The following is a 24,035-nucleotide window of genomic DNA, read 5'->3' on the forward strand; positions in this document are numbered from 1 at the left end:
ATTTTTAATTGGTTTAACATTCTATTTTCTTTTATAGTTGCTATATTCTTATATCAAGGCATCATGATAGTATATAGAGCAGTAGATCTGGAATCAGGAAGACCTGAGTTCAAATGCTCCCTCAAAAACTAACTAAATATGTGACCCTAATCAAGGCATTTAACATCTCTTAGATTCAGTTTCCTTGTCTGTAAAATGGGAATAACAGGAATAGCATCTACCCCACAAGATTGCTGTAAAGATCTACGGAGTTCCACATATATAAAGTAACTTGGAAACTTTAAAGCATTAGATAAATGTTAGCCATTATTATTCTTATATAACAGTTATTGTATATTTATATATTACTGTATATTTATATCTATATATCATCTTGCCTACTATATTGAAAGCTCCAAGAGTAGGGGAAAAATCATATCTTAATTAGCTTTCTTTGAATTTTCTCCAATAACAAATAATGATTTTTGGGTAGTAAGTGCTTAATAAATACTTGTTAAATGAATGAATAGCTATGAAATTGAGCAAATCTTAGTCTTAGCCCTAGCCATCTGAGCTACTTGCCCTGACTTGAAAGAGTTTAGGTACTAATGAGCTGATGAAACAATTCAGTAACTGGAGGGTGCTATCACTTAGCACAAGAAAGAACTAGAAAATAATTAAAGAAGAAAAAAATACCTCTTCATAGTTCCAGGGAGTTCCAGATTAAATGGGATCTGATAGGATAAGGCTAGTGTGTCATCCAAGGCCTTCCTGACCTCCTGCAGTTCTCCCAGGGGCACAGAGACCAGCAGGGAAGTCAGCTCACAGTCCTGAAATTGGATGAACCTCTCTTGCTCTTCTATATCCCGTCTTAATTGTTGATCTTTTGCTTCTAGCACAGACATTCTTGCTTGGAGGCCTTCGATTTCCTTCTGTAGGGGACAGGCAGAACAGATTTTACAGATTAACCCTGCTAACAGCAAACTGCTCGGCTGATAATGAGTCATTTAAATGAGAGTTAACTGTATGCACCAGAGCAGTGACTGATGCTTCTCCTTCTGAGACAGGCAGATTTTCCGAGGTTTGCTGAACTGGAAAAATCATGCTGGCTTTACATTTCTGATTAGTTGGCATAAGGAGAAAGAGTCCTCCCCAAGCATGAAATAACTGCTGGGGGCATCCAAAAATTTGACTTGGAAAAATGCCATAAATATATAAATTACTTCCATCATAGTGGATACAATTATGAGATGCCAGGACAAGGAGCATTATCCAATGTAGTCACTTATGAAGTACATAATACCACTCAGCAGTCCCTCCAAACCCATCCCTTCTGTCCATCTGAATCCAAATGTAGGAATTATGTGTGTGTGTGAATAAAGACCATAGAAGCATGTCTTTACAAGGCTATTGACAAACAGAGGAGATAAATCTTCCTGTAACTTATTTCAGTAGGACTTGTGAGCTAAGAATGGTTTTAACATTTTTAAATACAATGGAATTTTATTTTAAAATTTAAAATGTATTTAAAATACATTTAAAATTTAAAAATGTAAGACTATTCCTGGCTCTGAGATGTGGCTGGATTTGGCCATTAATTTGCCAGATCTATTAAGTACAAGTAGAGTATTTCTCTTATCACATAAAGTGACATTGATAGTGAGTTCTATCTAGCCTGTGTCACAGCCTCAAAAATTGAATTTCTATGGCTTGGAATTCACTTTCAGCATAAAGAATGCAGAGGATCACCTCTTGAGATCAGTCAATCAGTCAGTCAACATTTAACTTGGATTGGTAGGAGAGGCTAGGGCTAATTCCCAAGTGTTACAGTAGTATTTCATTTCTAATCCAAAAAGAATTTATTATTATTATACTAAAATATTATATTGTAATTATTAAATTTATATATAATTCATATAAATTTATATGTGTAATATGATATATAATAATAATATACATTAAATTAAAATATTATTATTATGTGAATGGTACTGGAACAGATGCTTGGGGGTGCAAAGCTGTATCCTGCAACCTCTTCTATGTGTAAACTCTCTGTCTTGATGATCTCCACCACTCCCATGAGTTCAAACTGTAAAATGATCCTTGTAATAGCACCCATCTGCCAGGGTTATCATGAGGATCAACTGAGATAAATTAGTAAAACACCCAGAACACCATAAGCATTTAATAAATGCCTGTTTTTTCCCTTCCTTCTACTCTTCCAGAGACCAGTAGAATCATGGTGATGAACTAAAGATACTGATATAATTTTAAACTGAAAGAAACCCCTGAATTCATCTACTTCCTTTCTTTACCATGGTAAATCCATTGTTTTCTGACAACAGGCCCATTAAAATTAAATTCCATCTTTAATATTCTGTTAATATATTAACTTTCTCATTATTTACTTTTTCTTGTTCATTCATTTCAGTTATGACCAATTTATTGTGACCCCATTTGGAGTTGTCTTGGCAAAGACACCAGAATGATTTACTTTTTCTTCCCTAGCTCATTTAACAGATGAGAAAACTGAGGCAAAGAGGATTAAGTGACTTGGCCAAAATCACAGAGTTAGTGTCTGAGGCTAGATATGAACTCAGGAAGATGAGTCTTCTTTGACTCCAGGACCAGCCCTCTAGCCACTGTACCACCTAGCTGCCTTCACCTATTGAAGGTAAATAATGACAAGTGAAAAGCTGTATAGTTTGGTGAACCAAAATCCAGTCTTAAAAGCAAGAAAATCTGGGTTCAAATTCTGCGCATTCTGAACACATACTAAGCATGTTACTTAATTCCTGATATAGAACTGACAACTATAATTTACACATAATCCATCAATCCTACACCAGGATTTCTACTGGCTTCAGGGCTGGTGCTCTGTCTACTGCACCATGTAGCTACCCCCATACCAGGAATTCTTTAGAACTGATCTTAAAAAAAAGAAAGAAAATAGACCCAAACAAAAAGAAAATCACAGAAATCAAAGCTCAAAAGCAACTTCAAGTTTTAAAAATCACTCAAAAATTCATAAGATTCCTATTAGCCATTCTTCCTAGCTTGAAAATGGTAATTTATAAAATCAAAGCAAGAAAAAATGAGTAGAAGGGACTAAGTATCTAAGTAGCTCACTCTCCATTCAGTTCTTGCCAAGGGAACCATGGAACCAGTCTGGAGGATTTATATTCACTTTAGGAATACTTCCTCATCTCAGTCCAAGGCCAAATACTTTCTATCAGTATGGTCAAACACTTCACACTATTCCCCAAAGCTAGAGTTCTCTAGATGTACATACTGGTCCATGAGTGATCTCCCTACCAGCAGGCAGCTTGAGTCTGGAATCAAGAAGACCTGACTTTAAATCCAAACTCAAGAATTTACTAGCTATGAAGCCTGGGAAACTCATATAACTTTTGCTTACCTCCATTTCCTCCCAGGGTTATGATGAAAATCAACTGAGATAATGTTTCAAAGCATGTTACATAGTGTTTGACACCCAGTAGGTGCTTAATAAATATTTATTCCTAACCTCTGTTCTTTTGAACTCATAACTCTATGGCTACAGTAATATTTAAGGTTGAATACAAAAATAGATACAAACTATCTGTGATAGTTCATGTCTACTTTTACAATTTTTAAATGCTTTATCTGTTTTTAACCCATTGCTCTATTATGACTTCAAATTTGAGAGATCTCTGGCTCCCAAAGCCAGAAGTCTTTAAGAAAAGATTGACTAGTTAATTACTGACTGGATGTACTAAAGGTGGGTCAACAGTTAGACCACATCATCTTAAAGGTCTGGTCTAATAGTTAAGATTCTGCAAGTCTGTATGATTGCTAACTTTGGACTCATACTGACCTCTAGCTGCCATCCCTTCCTTGTATTGAGCCATTCCAATGACTGGTTCTTATCCATGATTTCCATTCCCTCTCCCAACACTGGTTTATATCTCCCTGGTCTACCATTGCCCACAGTTTGATGCAATAACAAAAGATTTGCATATGGGCTTGTGTTTTGCAAAATTCTTTTTAACTTCCAAAAAAAAATCTCTTCAAAGGTTAGAATGATCAAAAATGACAAATGAGCCTGGAAAACACAAAGTACACATTTAAAAGATAGTGAGGTATGTCAAAAAATATGCACAAAAGCCACTGTTTTCAGCCCCTCATTTGTAATGAGATTCATACAGCCCCTGTGACAGTCCCCTACCAATCGCTGCTTAGAGAATCTTATTGGATTCCATCCAAAGCTCTAATTGCTACATTGAAGTAAAGAAAAGATTTCCAATTTATCCCATTTGCCTCAAATGGCTGCAAAATCACTTTACCAATACTGCATTTTTTTTTACAACTTTATCATCCCTTTACCTGCAACTGCTGCTTCTCTTGAAGAAGCCAGTCTCTCCTGGTGATGGAAACCTGGAGTCTTTCCTGAGCTGCAGATCCTGAGAGGTTGGTCTCCATTTTGAGCTGGGTTTGGGTTTCTTCACTGCTGTCCCTTAGGGTGTAAAAAAGAAAAAAAAAAACTTTATATGGTAGAGGCTTTGTAAGTAAATTTTAACATTAGCAAAATCCTTTTATTGGTTTATAAAATGGCCATGAAGTCTTAAAATTTTAAACCACAGAAAACATAAGATAGTAGGTGAAGAATGAGAAGGAATCATGATGGTCATCCATTCTAAACTCATTTAACAGAAGAGGAAATTTGGGATCACAAAGGTTAAACACAAGACTTAAAGGAAAGAGGTAGGATTTGAACCAAGGTGCTCTGGATCCTAACCAGGGCTCTTTCTATAGGGCCAAAGGGCCTCTAAAAAAATAAGAAGCATAACCTGCATTGATAAAACAAATGCTAATATCTTCCCTCCCCTCAAGATGGTCTCCTAACTACCTTGGATATTAATTGTGTATGTACCTGGTTATTTACATGTTATCTCAACCATTAAAAGGTGTGCTTCTAGAGGGAACAGACTATGTTGTGTCTTTCTTTTTATCCTCAGTCTTAACACACAGCAAACAATAAATGTGGATCAGTTGATTGGTTGATTGATTTGCATTTTTTTTGCATTTTTTAAGTGTGACAAATTCATAGATGTTAGATCAGAGATTAGCAGAAAAGCTCTATTAAGGAGTTTTTAATATATTAAGAGATTTATAAGCACATTTTTTTAAATCTCTACCACAATCCTTCAGTTTTTATTTGAAGATAAGCTCTACTTAGCTAAAACACTGGGACATGTTTTAGGTAAGGATAGGGAAGCCAAGGATATTCTTGAAATTAATTTTATCAATTAGTAAATAGCTCAGCCTGCAATTAAATCTTTAGACTTACTACATCTCTGTGACATGTCAGTCTGAGTGTAAACTCTACATCCTAAAAATATCAAGTTAAGCTTTCCACCTTTAGTAAATGACTCAGTTTCTCCTACTTCACTAATTTTGAAATTTATCTAATAGAAGAATGAGACTTCCTTTTTGCTGCAAACTACCATAAAACATGTTACTCTATTTCTTAGTAAGTAAAATACACAATTCTGATTCTAAATCCAATTACCTCTTCTAACTCCTCAGTAAAAACTCAATAAAATCTCCTCTCTCTTCTTCCATGCATTTCATTTCTTTAAATCCTGACAAGTCATCTATAATATAAGTGAACCAACTATATACTGTATTATAACTTACCTGGTCTTTATAGGAAAAATAATAATTATCATCATATTCATGTTGGATCCTTAGACCAATGGACTTTTATAGAATGATGGAGCCTCATTCTATTCCCAGATCATTTCATTCATTTTTGAATGCCTCTGACCATTTGTTATATAAATAGAGTTTAAATATTTTATATAGGCCCTGTCATCTAATTTTTTCATATATTTGACTGCAAAAACTAATGATAAGAAATGGCAACAATAATAACATTCTCCCTAACAAGTCTGCAGATTTCTTTTATTTCCCTCACAGAGCCCAGTGTATATATGGGTCAATAGGTACACATTGATATATTTAGTCCCCAGAACTTTCATTTTTTACAATTTTTGCAAAAATGGAATACTGATCATATACCAACATACACTGTACTGCATTGTTGTTGATTCAGTTAATTCAGTCACATCCAATTCTTTGTGATTCTCTGGGCCACACTTTCTATAGGGTTTTCCCAACAAATATATTAGAGTAATTTCCTTCTCCGGTGTATTAAGGCAAAAAAGAGATTACATGACTTGCCTGGGATCATACAGCTAATAAATGTCTGAGGTTAGATTTGAATTTAGGTATTCCTAATTCCAGGCCCAGCTGTACTGATCTACCTAGCTGTATCATGCACTACATTGCCATAGCATTTATAAGTACACACATTATATAGTATTCCAAGAATGGGGGGAAAGAGGGAGGAGTAGGAGGTTAAAGTTAAAAGAAAATTAAGACTTTCATCCTGCCTTAATTATCTATGGAAATGGAGAGTTACAGTGACACAGATGATGGTTGTGCAAGAATTTTTGCACCAAACTTACTTCTTGTATTGCTTTGATTAATTTAGTATTAAGATTTATCTGAATTTCCTAAACACACCATCTGGATAGGATTGAAGAAAGGGTGCTTGTCTGAAATTTAAAATTAATCACAGATGATCTACAAGATAGGTATACCATGGATAGAAATTGGAAACTGGCCATATTATAATTTGTTATATTTGTTACACAATCCAAATGACAGCTCCCTGTGAAATGCCAGTATTCTAAGATTAGAAATAAAGTCACGGAGACTTGCTGTGATCTACTCCAGACCACAGTGTGAGCTAGTAATGAAGCAAAGTCTGGCTTTGACCATGTGTCTCTGCCTGGATCCATCTTGCTTCATCCAGTCAATCACTACTACTTTCTGACTGTGTTTGCTCTCTTTATGTGTAATAATTCTCAACAAGTCTCCCTCATCAATGCAAATTAGTACAACTCTGCTATAAACTTAATCAGTATATAAAAAAGAACAAATCACCAAATATGAAAATATAAGTATCTTGGAATGGCACTCAGGCAAAGAATGTGTGAACCAGTTGAAGCTCTATGTGTATTTATGGTCTTACACACTCCAGTGAAAATTAGGCAGAATCCAGCTGAGCTCTTTTGCTAAAAAAAAAAAAAAAAAAAAAAAAACTTTGATTCTTCATTGACACAGCAATAGAATCTGTATTCCATCAATTACACTTACCACATGATCATTATGTGTGAATATACCCGTCACATTAAAAAAAAAAAAAAAAAGGAAATAGACAGCCATCTGTGTATCAACTATTGGAGTGCCAGACTATTAATGTGTATGTGCCTTATGATGATTACATATCATTGCCTCCTCACCAGCCAAACAACATTCAAACTTTCCCAGTGCTTTCAAGGGCTCTTTTCTTTGCTAAGAGAGCCACCTCCCGAAGTATCCATAAAGAGAGGAAATCCTGATTCGTCTGTAAAGACTGGCTATCCACTTTCAAGCATATTTTATTACACAAAGCATTCATTTAAAAAAATGCATGCACTGGTTTCCAAGAAATTTGTGCATACCACTGGGAGTTCTTTGCAGGTACATTGGATGTCAATCATTATACTAAGGATATCAGAAGATATTCTGTGTCACAGCTAGGATCGATGAATTTTAGAGTTGAAAGGGGATTTGAAATTATTGATCCAAAGCTAGAAGAAACTTCCAAGGTCACTTAGTCCAAGCCTTTCATTTTAGATGAGGAAACTAAGGCCCAGAGAGATTAAGTGACAAATAACATGATTAAGTTTATGTAAAAATTAAGTATCAGAAGTGGGATAATATGAACACCAAAACCAACGTTCTTTTCACCAAATAAAACACTGCCTCCTATGAAATTTCATGATTCTAATACCTTAACTTGAAGATGAGAAAAACAAGGTTCATGTAAGCAATTATTTTATGAAATCCTTCATGACAATGTCACACATTTTTTTATTACCCAAATCCCTCATAGCATATTGCACATAGTAGGCATTTAAAACATATTTTGAAAATGAATGAATAAGTTAACATGAAAATTACTCATAAGTGACTTGCCCAAAATTACGAAAATAGTTGGAAGCAAAATTAAGGCAAAAATTAAGTCTACAGAATCCCAGATCTGAGATCTTTTCGTTATCTTCCATTCATATCTGATTTTATTTAATTTTATTTATTTTATTCTGAACTTAAGAAATAAAACAAGCATTTCTACCTACATAAATATATTGTTGCCTGTATTAGAATGTAAATTACTTGAGGGCAGGGTCTTTTTTGCTTTTGTCTTTGTAGTTGTAGATCCTGCAATATAGTAAACATCTAATAAATGCTTGTCCATTGATTGGACATTTGAATCAAAATGAACATAGATATTATTCTAATCAATTATGTTTTCAATAAAAATAGAATTATTAGAATGGTAAAAATAGGAGTAGAAATTAATCACTAATTCTTAATATAAAAGGTCACATATAATTTACAGCAAGTCTAAAAGTTTAGCTCTCCCTTTATTATACCATGAAAGATCAACAGAGTAGCAAATAAAAGATAGAAGGACTTTTTATCGGGTAAAACCTTTGTGTACAAATATAACATTGTAAAGAATAGGAGATTAAAAGCAAAGAGTTTTCACATAACTCCTTTACTTTATAGTAAGGGTATATATACAATATCCAGCTTCATACACAAGATATTGTATAAACATACACTTATAAAATGGTAGTCAGTATCCCAAATTATAAACAATAACTAGAAGTTTCTTAAAATCATAAAATGACAGATTTAGAAGGGATCTTGGAGATTTTAGTCCCTTGAAGAAGCTAAGTATACAACAGGTACCATGATATGCTTAAGAACATATAGCTAGTGGCAAAGTTAGAACTAGAAGAATCTAGGTCTTCTTATTCTTGGGGGTAGAGAGAGAAAAATGTTTCCATTATATCACCCATATATTTGAATTAAATTTGAATTAAAGCCAATAACAGTAAAAAAATGTTAAAGAAGATTTGGTCCCTATTGAAATTATTGAAGTCCTTAAGTACAATGGGATAAACACTCATAAATTGGACATAATTTTTACTCTTAGATATAAGCTTGAAGATATTTAGATTCTCATAACAAGCAGCCTTTTTTCACTGCCCTCCATCTGGACTACAGCAATATCTATAGTGCCCTCTACTTCAGGATCAAATACAAAATCGTTTACTTAATTTTAAAGCCCTTCCTACCTTTCCAGTCTTTTTATATCTTATTCCCCTCCCCATACTGTCATACATTGCCATGGGTTTTCTTCCTGTACATCACAGGACTAATTTTTCCTGACTAATACCTCATCACTAGAACTCTTTCTTCATTTCTGTCTCCTGGCTTTCTTCAAGTCCCAGCTGCATCTCTGAAACTGCCCCAATTTATCCAGTATTGATCCAATCTGTATAAAATGGTTTGAATGTTGTCTTCTCCATTAGTCTGTGAGTTTTCCATGAGAGCAGGTACTATTTTTTCCTTTTTGTTTCTTCAGTACTTAGCAAAATATGCACTTAATAAATGCTTACTAACTGACTGAGACATTGACAGTAGTTAACCAGTGAGTTGCCCAACTGTATCTATTTATATTTCTGTCTTGGTTGCTCTATGTTAAATATTATCTATTTAAATGATGTTTATGCCAATAGTAAAACATCACACTTAGCTGTTTAATAAAGTTCTATTTCTCACAGAAAAAAAAATCATAATTGAGTGGAAAAGCATTTCATTTTCCTATCAGTTGATCACACTTATTAGACACATAAGCACTATCTACCCATGAATACTTTCAGTTGAAAATTCAGATCATAGCTTCATTAAAAAATTGGTCCCTCAGCTGGATCTTAGAGCTTCTTCTGAACCAACTAATCTTCCAATCTGCCCAAAATAAGGATTCTAAAAGATAGAATTGAGGAAAGAGGAGACTGCAGGAAAGCAAGTATTGGGGAAGGAAATAAATAATATGGAAAATGTTATCTTTGCAAAAAGAAAATCTATAGAGCGGTGCTAAATGAAATGAGTACTTACGCATGTGTAGCCCAATGCAGAGCAGATTGGACTTGGGCTCCAAAATGGTCCAAAAATGAACTAATAGATGGATGTCTTGAAGGAAGCTGAAACTTTAGGGTGCCCTTTTCTTTTTCCAAGCCTTCTATTTTTTGTTTTAATTCTTCAGCTAGATATACAAGAGAGAAAGGGGGAAAAGGAAACCAAGAAATTCAGAATTAATATTTCTTCTCAGTGCTTCTCATTTTTTTTGCTTCTAAACCTATGACATCAGCATAAGAAACGCCCAATATAAAAATTCTTTCCATTGATGCAAACCTGCAACTCCTCTCTCTACAACTTATAATCTTAGAGAGTGACCTACAACACTGAAAGTGTTAATAACTTTCTCAAGGTTATACAAGGAGTCTATATCAGAACAGAATTTAAACCCAGGTTTTCCTAATTACAAGGCAGGCCTTCTATCTAGGATACTTCTTCTTTACCTTGCACATGGTAGGAATTTAACAAATGTTAGTTGAATTAAATGGAAACTTACATCTAAATAATTTTTATTCTAATATCATGATCCACATGTAATCTAGAACTGAGGTTTTTATTTTTCTCCTTCAACTAGCTCTTACAAAGTCTCTACTCATTTATACACATATAGTGTGTCTATGGATATATGTGTATATGTATACGTATGTATGAATATGTATTTATATACATACTTAACTATTTTTATTTGTATACCACTAAATTTGGTAATTCTCAAAAAAACTATTACCATCTAAACTCTATTCAATTCAACAAACATTTATTAAATGACGCTCATTCTCAAGGCATTGTACTAAATGAGAATGAGACAAAGATAAGCCCTACCTTCAAGATGTTTACATTTTTCTGGGATGGGGGTTGAGCAGCTATAAAATAAGATGGCTCCCAAACAGGTAAACATAATGCACATCAGATATGTGCATGATCAAATGATCATGATATGATCAGAGATGATATGATCAAAGGAGAAAAGCAGAAAAACCCTCTAAGAAAATCTAAGGAGGGAGAAAATATTTTCATCTTGGATTTAAGGTTTCATGGAAGAACTAGTATCTGAGATAATTCTTGAAGGTAAAAATTCTGAAAAGTAAAACTGAGAAAGGAATTCATTCCAGGCACAGGGATAAATTACATAAATGCAGGGAAATAATAAGAGCTATCATGTTAAGTTAAAGCATGAATTCAATCTCATGACACAAAAAGAGAGAACATAAAACAGAATAAACTATAAGAAGACTGGAAAAGTAGAAAAGGACTGGAAAACAATTCACATGATAAGCCTTATCAATAACAAAACAAAACCACATGATTATAGCAATATAGAAAATTATCTTCAATAAAACAGCACTCATTTATATTTAAAAAAAAAACTTTAAAAAGTATAAAAATAAAAAAGACTTTCCTTAAGGTAATCAAAAACATTTATCTAAAACTAATAATTAGCATTATTTTTAATGGAGAAATATTAGAAGTTTTACCAATAAGCTCAGGAATGAAATAACAATATATCTGCTATTGCTATTAATATTTGGCAGACTACTACAATGCCAGCTATAACAATATGACCCCCTAAAAAAGAAAATTTTAAAGTAATCATTGGCAAGAAAGAGATAAACTTAATTTCATATGCTGACAGTATTTCATTCAGAACATTTTAGCTAATTACCCCCAAAATTAATCAAGGCAATGACCTAAATAATATAATAGGATACAAAATATCTCCATAAAAATTATCTTGTTAACCAAAAAAAAAAAAAAAAAAACTATACACAACAAAAAAGGAGATGAAAAGATGTCTTTTAAAACAATTAAAGGCATTAAGTATTTGGCATATAACCTATCAAGAGACAGAGAACTTAATGTAAGAAAGTTTTCAGAGAAATAAAAGCAAATCTCAACAATTAGAGAAGTCATCAATATTCATAGCTAGCTACTTTAATATAATAAAAATGGAAATACTTCCCAAATTAATTTACAAGATATGAACAAACAGTAGTGAAAAGGAGACTTGCAAACTATGAGTAACCATAAGAAAGAATGTACCAAATCACTAATTTAAAAAACATAAATCTAAACAAATCTATCTCTTATTCAACAAATTAGCAAAGATAACAAAAGATATGAAGTCAATTGTGGAAGGATTGTGCACATCAAAGAACTGTTGGTAGAATTGTAAATTAATACAACCATTCTCAAAAGCAATTTGTAATTATGTAAAAATCTGGTACCACTATATCTAAATTACTAGTGACGTGTATCATAAGGCAGTAATTATTAAAACTATCTTATACTAGCTAAAAAACAGTCGAGTAGACATAGAATTTATAGCAGCAAATAAACATGATAATATTGTATTTGAAAATGTAAAGAAAATAAGAATTGATTATTTGGTAAAAATGGTTAGGAAATATACAAAACAATATGGCAGAAACTGGGCATGGATCAATATCTCATACCATTTACCAAAACAAGTTCAAAATCACTACATGACTAGATATAAAGAGAAATTTTACAAGAAAATTAGAATGGAACTAAGAAATTACTTATCAGATTTGTGGAGAGGTGAGCAATTTATGAATAACAAGAGATAGCAAGCAGAATAAGGTATAAAATAGATGAATTTTGATTACATTAAAGTTTTTGTACAAATAAAATGAATATAGTCAAAATTAGAAGGAAAGCAGATAATGGGGGAAATTTTTATAGGTAATTTATCAGATAAAGGTCTCATTTAAAATATTTAAAGAACTTTGTCAAATATATAAGAATGAGTCATTCCCCAGTTGATATGTGAGCTAAAGATAAGAAAACATAGCTTTATAATAAAAGAAATCAAAACCATTTATAATCACATGAAATGCTCAAAATCATTATTGATTAGACAAATGCAGATTAAAACAACCTTGAGGAATCATTTTATACCTGCCATAATTTTATCCCCCTTTCTTAACCCTTTTCCCCTACTATGTATACATGAGCATCTTAAAATAAGAAGGAAGGACGCGGGGAAGAAGGAAGGAAGGAGAGGAGGAGAGAGAAAGGGAAGAAAGGGGGGAGGAAAGGAAGAATATGTATTTTAAGTCTGACTAACAATAAGAAGAAATGATAAATATGATAAATTCAGAGAATTATAGGAAGCTGTATGTTAATTGATACAAAGTGAAATAAGAAGAAATAGAAAAATAATATACCCAATTATTACAACTACATAAAAGGATGGAATATTCTGCATATGAAATCAATCATCTCTTTTCCTGAAGTAAAATAGCATTCTTCATCAATAGTCTTTTGGAATCATGGTTGGTTGTTTCATTGATCAGAGATCTTAAACTTTCAAAGTTGCCCATTTTTATAATGTTTTTATTTTATCAGTTGTGGTCCTGGTCCTGCTAACTTCACTCTGCACTAGTTCATACATCTTTCCCCAGGTTTTTCTGAAACCATTACATTGATGATTTCTTCTAGCACAAGAATATTCTATTATACTCATATACCATAATTTGCTCATTGTTCCACAATCAATAAGCATGTAGGAATTTATTTTGCTTGACATATGCATATAAAAGTTTTCTTTTTCTTTTTTTCTCCTTATTTGGGGGGGGGGGTTAGAAGGTAGAAAGAAAATAAGAAATGCTTATTAATCTAAAAAATATTTTTATAAGAAAGAATAATACTTTAAAACTGAATGCTATGGGATCACAATGACTAAGATTGGTCCTATAGAAGAGATATAAGAAGGCACTTCCATTTCTTTGAAAATAAAAAATTAAGGTTTCTTCCCTCCACTTCCAATTAATGTTGTCAAAGAAGCTCCAGAAATCTCAATTGAAATGATGTCAATCAAAAGTAAACTAGGTTTAACTAGTTCTTAATCAATGAGAAAAAAAATCATAAAGGCTTTGGGGGGCATTGGATGAAATCAGATGATACTATGAAGGAAATATTTTGTGATTTATTGAAAAAAATGGACATATTTTTGAACCTATGTACAATACAGCAAACCAGTTTGAATTCACACATTTTAATTACAGTTTAGTCAAGTAGTCACCCAATTCAGAGGTTAAAAGTCCTGAAAGGAAATTGTCCTTGGAGAAAAGAGTTCTTTCTTTTCCTTTTCTCCCATCACCACTGAGCAAGTGATAATTGTAAATTTTGAAAAGCTGAAAGATCTAGAATTCCAATAAGCATTGTTAACAGTGTTCAGAAGAGCAGCAGTAGCGGACAATAGCATCTGCATTGGGAACTAAGAGATATTCAAAAGTTAAATTAGACATACTAAGGAATGCCAACTTCAGAACTATTCAAAGGCAATAGTCAGGGGGCAGCAGAGAACTTAAGAGTTATTTCATGAATGTTCCACAAGTCCACAAGAAAAGGATTTCATTAATCAGGAGTTCTGGGGTATCTATGGCCATATGTGCTTTCTAAGTCTATAACTCCATAAAGTTTCATTCAAATGTCTCATCATCATCTGATGTGTTAGGAACAAATTTTTAGACTAGAAGAATAGACCATAGATTCTCCTTAATGGGTGAATTGAAGCATTGACAAAATTGTTCTCGTCATGCATCCAAAGGCAAGAAGTAATGTCATTTAATGGAATATTTAATCATTTCATATTTCAGTGCTCATGATAAGTATTTGCAAATATACCACCATGAGAAGAATTACAATTTATATATCAAGATTGGTTGAAAAAGACAACGAGGTAGAGAAATTTACAAATTTTGCTTGAAATTCTCCATATTAAATCAATGTATACTATAATTCTCAATAATTTCAATGTAAATGTAGAAATGGGTGAAGATAATGAAAAATAAGGAAAGAGAATGAAATTTCATAGGTTCTGCAAAAGACTCATGCTTATACATTTCACCTTCTTTGAGAAGAGAATCAAAATATATCATACATCACTAAAAAAAATCAACAAAATTGATTTTAACAAATGGAAAATACCTAGATGCTCAATTTCTGGTTAAACTATCTGTGCAGTTAGAAAACAATATTACTAAGTCAGAATATAAATGAGAAAAAGATATGCCATGCAATTAAAGCCATTCTAATTTGACCTTTTAAAGCACATTATTGATGGCCAAAAATGTGATGTGAGAAGAAATGATAGAACCAATTATGATAATCGCATAAATAAATTCAACTAATATGGATCATTTGACAAAATGAGACCAAAAGAGCATAGAAAAACCTTGATTAGAAAATTCTTATTTTATTTTTTGAGTGTATTTAAAGTCAATTTTTATTGATATATTGTTTTCTCATCATGTATATTCCTGAATATAACCCCCTTCCAACTCTCTCCTGGAGGGTTATCCCTTTCTAAGGGAAAACTAAAAAAGAAGGAGGACAAAGAGGAGAAGGACAAGGAGGAGAACAAGAACAAGAACAAAAAGGGAAAAAACAATTCATCAAAATTAATCAAAACCCTGAGGAAAGTCTAATATTATATGCAGTGTTCCACATTTATAGGTCACACTCTCACTTCACAGTGACATTCCTTCTGAGACTATTCCTTCAATCTGTACTCCTATTTGCAGGTTTGGTACCCAGAAGTGTTTGATTCCTCTTCTACTTTAGTTTCTAAGTGAAGAGATATGGAAACCAAGCACAATAACTAGTTCTGAATTTAAATTTGTTTATAAAATTTTATAAAGAAGGAAGATGTAATATAAGTAGTGTCACTTCATAAAACAACAATAAACAATAAAAAGTAAAATCAGTTTAAAGACAGCTTAGAGAAAGGTTTAATTAAGCAAAATCATCCTGAGGGTATCTCAAAATGGTGGCAGAAGGAAGACAAAAAATAGAAAAAAAAGATTGACAAGATCTGAAAGGTTGTATTTTTTAAAATAAATTTTGTTCACTATCAAGGAAACATCATATTCTAGGGTGTGCTTATAAAAAAAGTAAAAATGACATGAAAGAGAGCAAAGATGGGGAAAGAAGCTAAATTAGACAAGTATACATAGACAAGATCTGTTCAAAGAGGGACTCCTGGACATAGAGGAAGTAATAATTATGAGAGCATATCAGGATATACGCACCAGAAATCTAAAGGATACAAAGGTACAAACGGCATGGAAAAAAATCTAAGACTTATTGAGTACCAAAATAATTTACTGAGCAGCATCAATACTCTTACTTTCCCATTTATAAAATGTTTTTAAAAAATAATGTGTATGTTCATTGAGGGCATCCTGGATCATGGTATTAAACTGTAACAGATATTGCTTCTTCAAGTCATATTCTACAGTAGACCAGATATTTATCATTATATAATTAACTAAACTATATAGAGAATAAAAGAACTCACTCTGCTAGTGTGTATAACTTGATTCATTAAAACAAAATTCCTTAAGGACATTAATCTAATTTTTACATCAAAATTATAGCAGAAACAACCTTTTCCCACCACACTCAGTACATTAACATATGTACACGAGATGAGATATAAAGCAGAAAACATGGAAATAATTCACTAAAAATATATCACAACTGCTATGGGGGGAGTTTCTGGGGCCAAATTGAAGAGGGATTATGTATGGATGGCAAACATTCTCAATAGACTTCTTATTTGTATATGATTACAACACATCCCAACACACTGTAGAGTCTTCAGACTCAAAGATATAATTACTCAAAAAGATTTGACTTAATATTTTCAAGCTGGAGAAAACAAGCAGATTAAGAATACCTATTATCCAAACTGTACCATATACTTAGATGGATATCCTATTGAATTTATCCATCAGTTTAAGACATTTGAACAGACACTACAAATGATTTGGACAACACAATGAACTGGATTATTGATGGGAAATTGTAGAGCTCCTTTTATGGCCCTAATCTCCTTAAAAATGAATGAGTTCAATCTTTTTTATATGAATATTTTACTGATAATTCTATATGGCTGTGAGATATGGAACTTTTTATTTTCCAAAGAATTAAAATTGAATATCAATCCAGAGGACAATAGGGAAGTAAAAAGTAAGTTGCATAGGCTAGAACTTATAGTAAAGGACATCATTAAAGAAATATATAATCAAAACAAAATATGTAAAGAACAAGTAAGAAAGGCTCTCAGCACAATGGATGAACTCTCTAACAAACTTATGGGGGCACATGGAAAAGCTTCACAGAAAATGTGGTGTGGAAATGGTGTGGAAGTTTGCAAGATGCATAACTGGAAGGAATATCTATATATGGGAGATGAATTAATTCTATTATTTTGGAATTTGGACACCATTGCCTTTTGTTTTTAATATCATAGCAATATGCAATTATAACTTCCCCAACAAATTCTATATCAAATTTGATTGCATACAGAACAAAACATGGGGCAGTTATATGGCACAGTAGATAGAATGCTGGGCCTGGAGTCAGGAAGACATCTTCTTGAGTTTGAATGGGATCTCAAACACTATCTGTGAGACCCTGGGCAAATCATTTACTGTGTTTGTCTCAATCTCCTTATTTGTAAAATAAGCTGGAAAAGGAAATGGCAAACCACTCCACTATATCTGGCCAAGAAAATCCCAAATGGGGTAATGAAGAGTTGGACATGACTGAAACAAATGAAAAACAACAGCCCCTCCATCTCTATACTGAAAAGATGGAAATTTTTATTTCACTACATTTAAGAACTATAATTAATCTGAGCTCAGAAACCTTTTGCTGACATTTTTCATTTAGGTTAAATGTAGTCACCATGCATACTGTTCTTATTCTATTTCACTCTGCATAAGTTTATGTGACTCTCTCATTCCATTTCTGTCATTTCTTAAGATATAATAATGTCAATATATTCACATGCCACAATTTGCTCAACCATTACCCAATTAATGGGCACTTATTTTATTTATAAGGTTTTGGTTTTTTGGGGGGTTTTTTTGGCCACAGTAGATACAACTGTGAATACTGTAGCATGTGTGGGATTTTTTTTGTTTGTTTTTGATCTCTGTATGATATATTCCCAGTCAAGGAAGCTAGATCAAAAGATATAAACAATCAGAAAGCTTTATGATTTTATAGCATAATTCCAAATTTCTATGCCCAGGTTGCTAGGAATGGGGGGATCAAAGTTCTGGGTTCAGAATGAAAAAGAATTGGGTTTGAGGTTTGTGTTCTTGGTTTATTAAATGCTTCACTAGAACATTAGGTTGAATCACTGAGTAACTCTAATAATAATAATTATCTAACAATAATAAGTTTCCACAGCTCCTCAAACATTAATTATCTCCATTTTTATCATCAGTTTTAAGGGTGTGAGGCAAAGTCCTTCAGTTGCTTTATTTTTATTCTTTTTTATTTTTTTAATTAAAACTTTTTATTTTCAAAATATATACATAGATAATTTTCAATATTCACCCTTATAAAACCTTGTGTTCTAATTTTTCCCTCCCTTTCCCCCATTTCCTTCCTTAGATGGCAAGTGATCCAATATATGTCATACATATGCAATTCTTCTATACATATTTCCACAAATACCATGCTACACAAGAAAGATCATATCAAAAAGAAAAAAAATAAGAAAACAAAATGCAAACAAACAACAACAAAAAGAGTGAAAATATTATGTTGTGGTCCATATTCACTTCCCAGTGTTCTCTCTCTGGATGTAGATGGCTTTCTTTATCACAAGATCATTAGACCTGGCCTGAATCATCTCAGTGTTCATAAAAGTCATATCCATCATAATTTATCATCATATAATCTTGCTATTGATGTGTATAATGATCTCCTGGCTCTGCTCATTTCATATCAGTTCATGTAACTCTCTCCAGGTCTCTCTGTATTCATCCTGCTGGTTATTTCTTACAGAACAATAATATTCCATAACATTCATATACTATAACTTATTCAACTATTTTCCAACTGATGGGCATGCACTCAGTTTCCATTTTCTTGCCACTACAAAAAGTGCTGTCACAAACATTTTTGCACATATGGGTCCCTTTCTCTCCTTTGTGATCTTTTTAGGATACAAGCCCAGTAGAAACATTGCTGGATCAAAGGGTATGCACAATTTGACAGCCCTTTGGGCATAGTTCCAAATTGCACCAGAATGGCTGAATCAGTTCACAACTCTACCAACAATGTATTAGTGTCCCAGTTTTCCCACATCCCCTCCAACATTCATCCTTATCTTTTCCTGTTATCTTAGCCAATCTGACAGATGTGTAATGGTGCTTTAGAGTTGACTTAATTTGCAATTCTCTGATCAATAGTGATTTAGAGCATTTTTTCATATAACTAGAAAATTCCCTATTCATAGTCTTTGACTATTTATCCATTGGAGAATGGCTTGAATTCTTATAAATTTGAGTCAATTCTCAATTTTAGAAATGAAGGCTTTATCAAAACTTGGATATAAATTTTTTTCCCACTTTATTGCTTCCCTTCTAATCTTGTCTGCGTTGGTTTTGTTTGTACAACAACTTTTTAACTTAATATAATCAAAATTATCTATTTTATATTCAATAATGTAATCAAGTTGTTCTTTGGCCATAAATTCCTTCCTTCTCTCCATATCTGAGAGATAAACTATACTTTGTTCTTTTAATTTGCTTATAATATCACTATGTCTAAATCATGAACTCATTTTGATCTTATCTTGGTATTGGGCATTAGGTGTAGGTCAATGCCTAGTTTCTGCCATACTAATTTTCAATTTTCCTAGTAGTTTTTGGCAAATAGTGAGTTTTTGTCCCCAGGATGGGATCTTTGGGTTTGTCAAACACTAGATTACTATAATCATCAACTATTTTGTCCTAGGAACCTAACCTATTCAACTGATTGACTACTTTATTTCTTCGCCAGTACCAAATGGTTTTGATGACTGCTGCTTTATAATATAGTTTTAGGTCTGGCACAGCGAGGCCACCTTCATTTATATTTTTTCACTAATTCCTTTTAAATTCTTGACTTTTTGTTCTTCCAGATGAATTCAGTTATTTTTATTCTAGCTCTGTGAAATAATTTCTTGGGAGTTTGATTGGTATGACACTGAATAAGTAGATAAATTTAGTTAGGATTGTCTTTTTTAATATATTTGTTTAGCCTACCTGTGAGCACTCAATATTTTCCCAAAAGATTAGATCTGACTTTATTTGTGTGGAAAGTATTTTGTTATTGTGTTCATATAGTTCCTGACTTTGCCTTGGCAGGTAGACTCCAAAATATTTTATATTATCTACAATTATTTTAAATGGAATTTCTCTTTGTATCTATTGCTGCTAGACTTTGTTGGTAATATATAAAAATGCTTGGCTATTAGCACCATGTCTGTGTCGTAAAAAGAATTTGGTAGGATTTCTTCTTTCCTTATTTTCCCAAATAGTTTGAATAACATTGGAATTAATTGTTCTGTAAGTGTTTGCTGGAATTCACATGTAAATCCATCTGTCCCTGGAGACTTTTTCTTAGGGAGTTGATTAATAGTTCTATTTCTTTTTCTAAAATGGGATTATTTAAATAACTTATTTCCTCCTCTGTTAATCTGGGCAATCTATATCTTTGTAAATATTTATCCATTTTACTTAGATTATCATATTATTGGCATACAGTGGGGCAAAATAGTTCCTAATTATCACTCCAATTTCCTCTTCATTGGTGGAAAGTTTATCCTTTTCATTTTTGATACTATCAATTTGATTTTTTCTTACCTTTTTCTGACCAAATCAACTAAAGATTTATCTATTTTGTTGGTTTTTTTCATAAACCAGCTCTTAGTTTTTTTGTTTGTTTGTTTTCTTTTTTTTTTTTTTTTTTTTTTTTTGCTGAGGCAATTGAGGTTAAGTGGCTTACTCAGGATCATACAGCTAGAAAGTGTTAAATGTCTGAGGCCAGATTTAACTCAGGTCCTCCTGATTTCAGGGCTGGTGCTATATCTACTGTGCCACCTAGCTGCCCCCAGATCTTAGTTTTGTTTATTAGTTTAATAATTTGTGTTTTTATATTCAATTTTATTAATCTCCCCTTTTATTTCAGAATTTCAAATTTGGTATTAACTTGGGGGTTTTCAATTTGTTCTTTTTCTATATTTTTTAGTTACATGCCCAATTCATTGGATCTTCTCTTTCTCTATTTTATGCAAATAAGTACATAGACACATAACATTTCCCCTAAGAACTGCTTTGTCTATATCCCATAAATTTTGGTATGTTTTCTCATTATTGTCATTCTCTTGCATGAAATTATTGATTGTGTCTATGATTTGTTGTTTCACCCACTCATTCTTTAGGATCATATAATTTAGTTTCCAATTAATTTTTGGTCTATTTTTTCCTGGCCCTTTATTGCATGTGATTTTTATTGCTTCATGATCTGAAAAAGGTACATTTAATATTTCTGCCTTTTTGTAGAATTCATGAACCACCAAGAAAAAAACCATATTCCTTTCTGTCTCCATTCAATTTTATCCAAAGGTCTACCATACCTAACTTTTCTAAAATTCTATTTACCTCAGTAACTTCTTTCTTATTTATTTTGTGGTTTGATTTATCTAGTTCTGAGAGAGCAAGGTTGAGATCTCCCACTAATATAGTTTTGCTGTCTATATCTTTTTGCAGCTCTCTTAACTTCTCCTCTAAGATTTTGGATGCTATGCCACTTGGTGCATATATGTTTAGTAGTAATATTACTTCATTATCTATGTTACCCTGTAGCAAGATATAGTTTCCTTCATTATCTCTTTTAATTAGATCTACTTTGTTTTTGCTTCCTCTGAGATTAGGATCACTATCCTTCCTTTGTTTTTTACTTCACCTGAACCAAAATAGATTCTGCTCCAGCCTTTTAATCTTTAGTCTGTATGTATCACTCTGCTTTAAATGTATTTCTTGTAAACATATTGTAGGCTTCTGGCTTTTAATCCAGTTTGCTATCCACTTCTGTTTTATGGGAGAGTTCGTCCCTTTCACATTCACAGTTAAAATGACTAATTCTGTAGTTCCTGCCATCTTATTTTCCTTTTTTCCTTTCTTCCTTTTCCTCCTCCCCAGTATTTTGCTTCTGACCACCACCTTCCTCAAACAGCCCTTTCCCTTTAAAAGGAGGGTCCCCTTTTTATACCTTTCCCCTACTACTTCCATTTTCCCTTCTATTAGCCTCCCCCTTTCCTTTCACCCTTTCCCCTCCCACTTCTCAAACTCAATCAATAGGATGAGACAATTTTCTCTTTAAAGCTAACTATAGCTAGCTTTAGCTGATATTCTCTGAGTCAAATCTGATGAGAATAAGATTCACAGAATGTTCATCCCCCTGCCTTTTTCTCCTTAATTATAATAGGTCTTCTTTGCCTCTTCATGAGATTTACCTCATTTTACTTCTATTTTCCTCTTCTTCCAGTATAATCCTCTTTCCACCTCTAGTTTCTTTTTTATATTATCTCATTAAAATCAAATCATATCTACACCCTTTAAGTGTACCCATATCAGAGATATAGTTCTCAGAGTTCTTTCTTTCTACCTTTTTATGCTTTTCTTGAGTTCTGCATTTGGAGATCAAATTTTCTGTTCAGCTCTTGTCTTTTTATAAGAAATAAATGAAATTCACCTGTATCATTGAATCCATCTTCTTCCTTGAAAAATAATGCTCAATTTTGCTGAATAGTTGATTATTGGCTGCAATCCAAGTTCCTTTGCCTTTTGGAATATCAGATTCTAGGCCATTTGATGCCTTAAGACAGAAGCTGTCAGGTTCTGGGTAATCCTGATTGAACCTCCTTGATATCTGAATTATTTCTTTCTAGCTGCTTGCAATATTTTCCCCTTGATCCAATAATTCTAAAATTTAGCTACAATATTCCTTTGAGGTTTCATTTTGGGGTCTCTTTCAGGAGGTGATCAGTGAATTCTTTCAATGGCTATTTTATCTTATGATTCTAGAACATCAGAGCAGTTTTCCTTGATGATTTTCTGAAAAATGATATCTAGGCTCTTTTTTTCATCAAGATTTTCAGGAAGTCCAATAATCCTTAAATTGCCTCTCCTAGATCTTTTTTCCAGTTTTTCCAATGAGGTATTTTATATTTTCTTCTATTTTTTCACTTTTTTCGTTTGTCTGATTCTTGATGTCTCACTGAGTCATTCATTTCTATTTGTTCAATTCTAATTTTTAGTGAATTATTTTCTTCCATTACCTTTTTAAGCTCCTTTTTCATATGGCCAATTAAATTTTAAAATGAATTTTGTTCAATGGATTTTTTCCATTTCACAAATTCTGTTTTTCAAGGAGTTGTTTTCTTTTTCCATTTTATAAAATCTATTTTGTAAGAAGTGATGTGCTTTTTCCATTTCACTAAATCTATTTTGCAAGGAGTTTTCTTCAAATAATATCTGTTTCCTTTTTTAAATTCTCCTGCAATATTCTCATTTCCTTTCCCCATTTTTCTTCTCTCTTTTTAAGATCCTTTTTGAATTCTTCCGAGAGTCTTGTGAGATGGAACTAATTCATATAACCCTTTGAGGCTTCATCTGGAAATGATTTGCTTTTAGTGTCCTCAGGGTCTGAGGTCTATTCTTCTTTTCTCCATAAAAACTATCTATGATCAGAGTTGTTTTTGCTTTTTGATTCTTTTTTTTTTAAAGGTTGAGGTCTGGTTTTAGGGCAAAGGGAATATTATCCAAGCTTCCTCTACAGGTGACAGTGGCTGCACTGAGTTGGTGCTGCTGACTTCCAGTGCTATGTAGGCATGGCCAAGTCACACATTATTCTGGGTTCAGAGGCTCACTATTTGCTTTTTGTTTTGTGTTGGATATCTCACAGATAATCTGCTGATTTACTGGCTTGCAACCAGGACAGAGTAGACAACAATGCTGCACATTCCTTTCAGTAGATTCCCCAGGACATGGACCCAAAACTAGGTCTCTGCGACCTGTAGTCGGGTGTTTTCTCCTTCCTTACTCCCTGCCATTGAAACTGACCTTTTCTGAAGTTTTTCTGACATATGTTCTGCTGGA

The 24,035-nt window shown here is 32.8% G+C and overlaps 1 protein-coding gene across 1 annotated transcript in view; it reads right to left on the reverse strand.

The window, feature by feature from the left end:
* LOC127561285 (disrupted in schizophrenia 1 protein-like) overlaps nucleotides 1-24,035 on the reverse strand; it is a 183,064-nt gene that overhangs the window by 72,805 nt on the left and 86,224 nt on the right. Inside the window, exons 4-6 of the mRNA XM_051996572.1 lie at nucleotides 10,042-10,189; nucleotides 4,345-4,474; nucleotides 676-911 (exon numbers count right to left, since the gene is read on the reverse strand). Coding sequence (XP_051852532.1) covers nucleotides 676-911; nucleotides 4,345-4,474; nucleotides 10,042-10,189 — 514 coding nt within the window. The remainder of the gene's footprint in view (nucleotides 1-675; nucleotides 912-4,344; nucleotides 4,475-10,041; nucleotides 10,190-24,035) is intronic.

Source organism: Antechinus flavipes, chromosome 4 (genome assembly GCF_016432865.1).
Source record: "Antechinus flavipes isolate AdamAnt ecotype Samford, QLD, Australia chromosome 4, AdamAnt_v2, whole genome shotgun sequence".
NCBI classification, from domain to species: domain Eukaryota; kingdom Metazoa; phylum Chordata; class Mammalia; order Dasyuromorphia; family Dasyuridae; genus Antechinus; species Antechinus flavipes.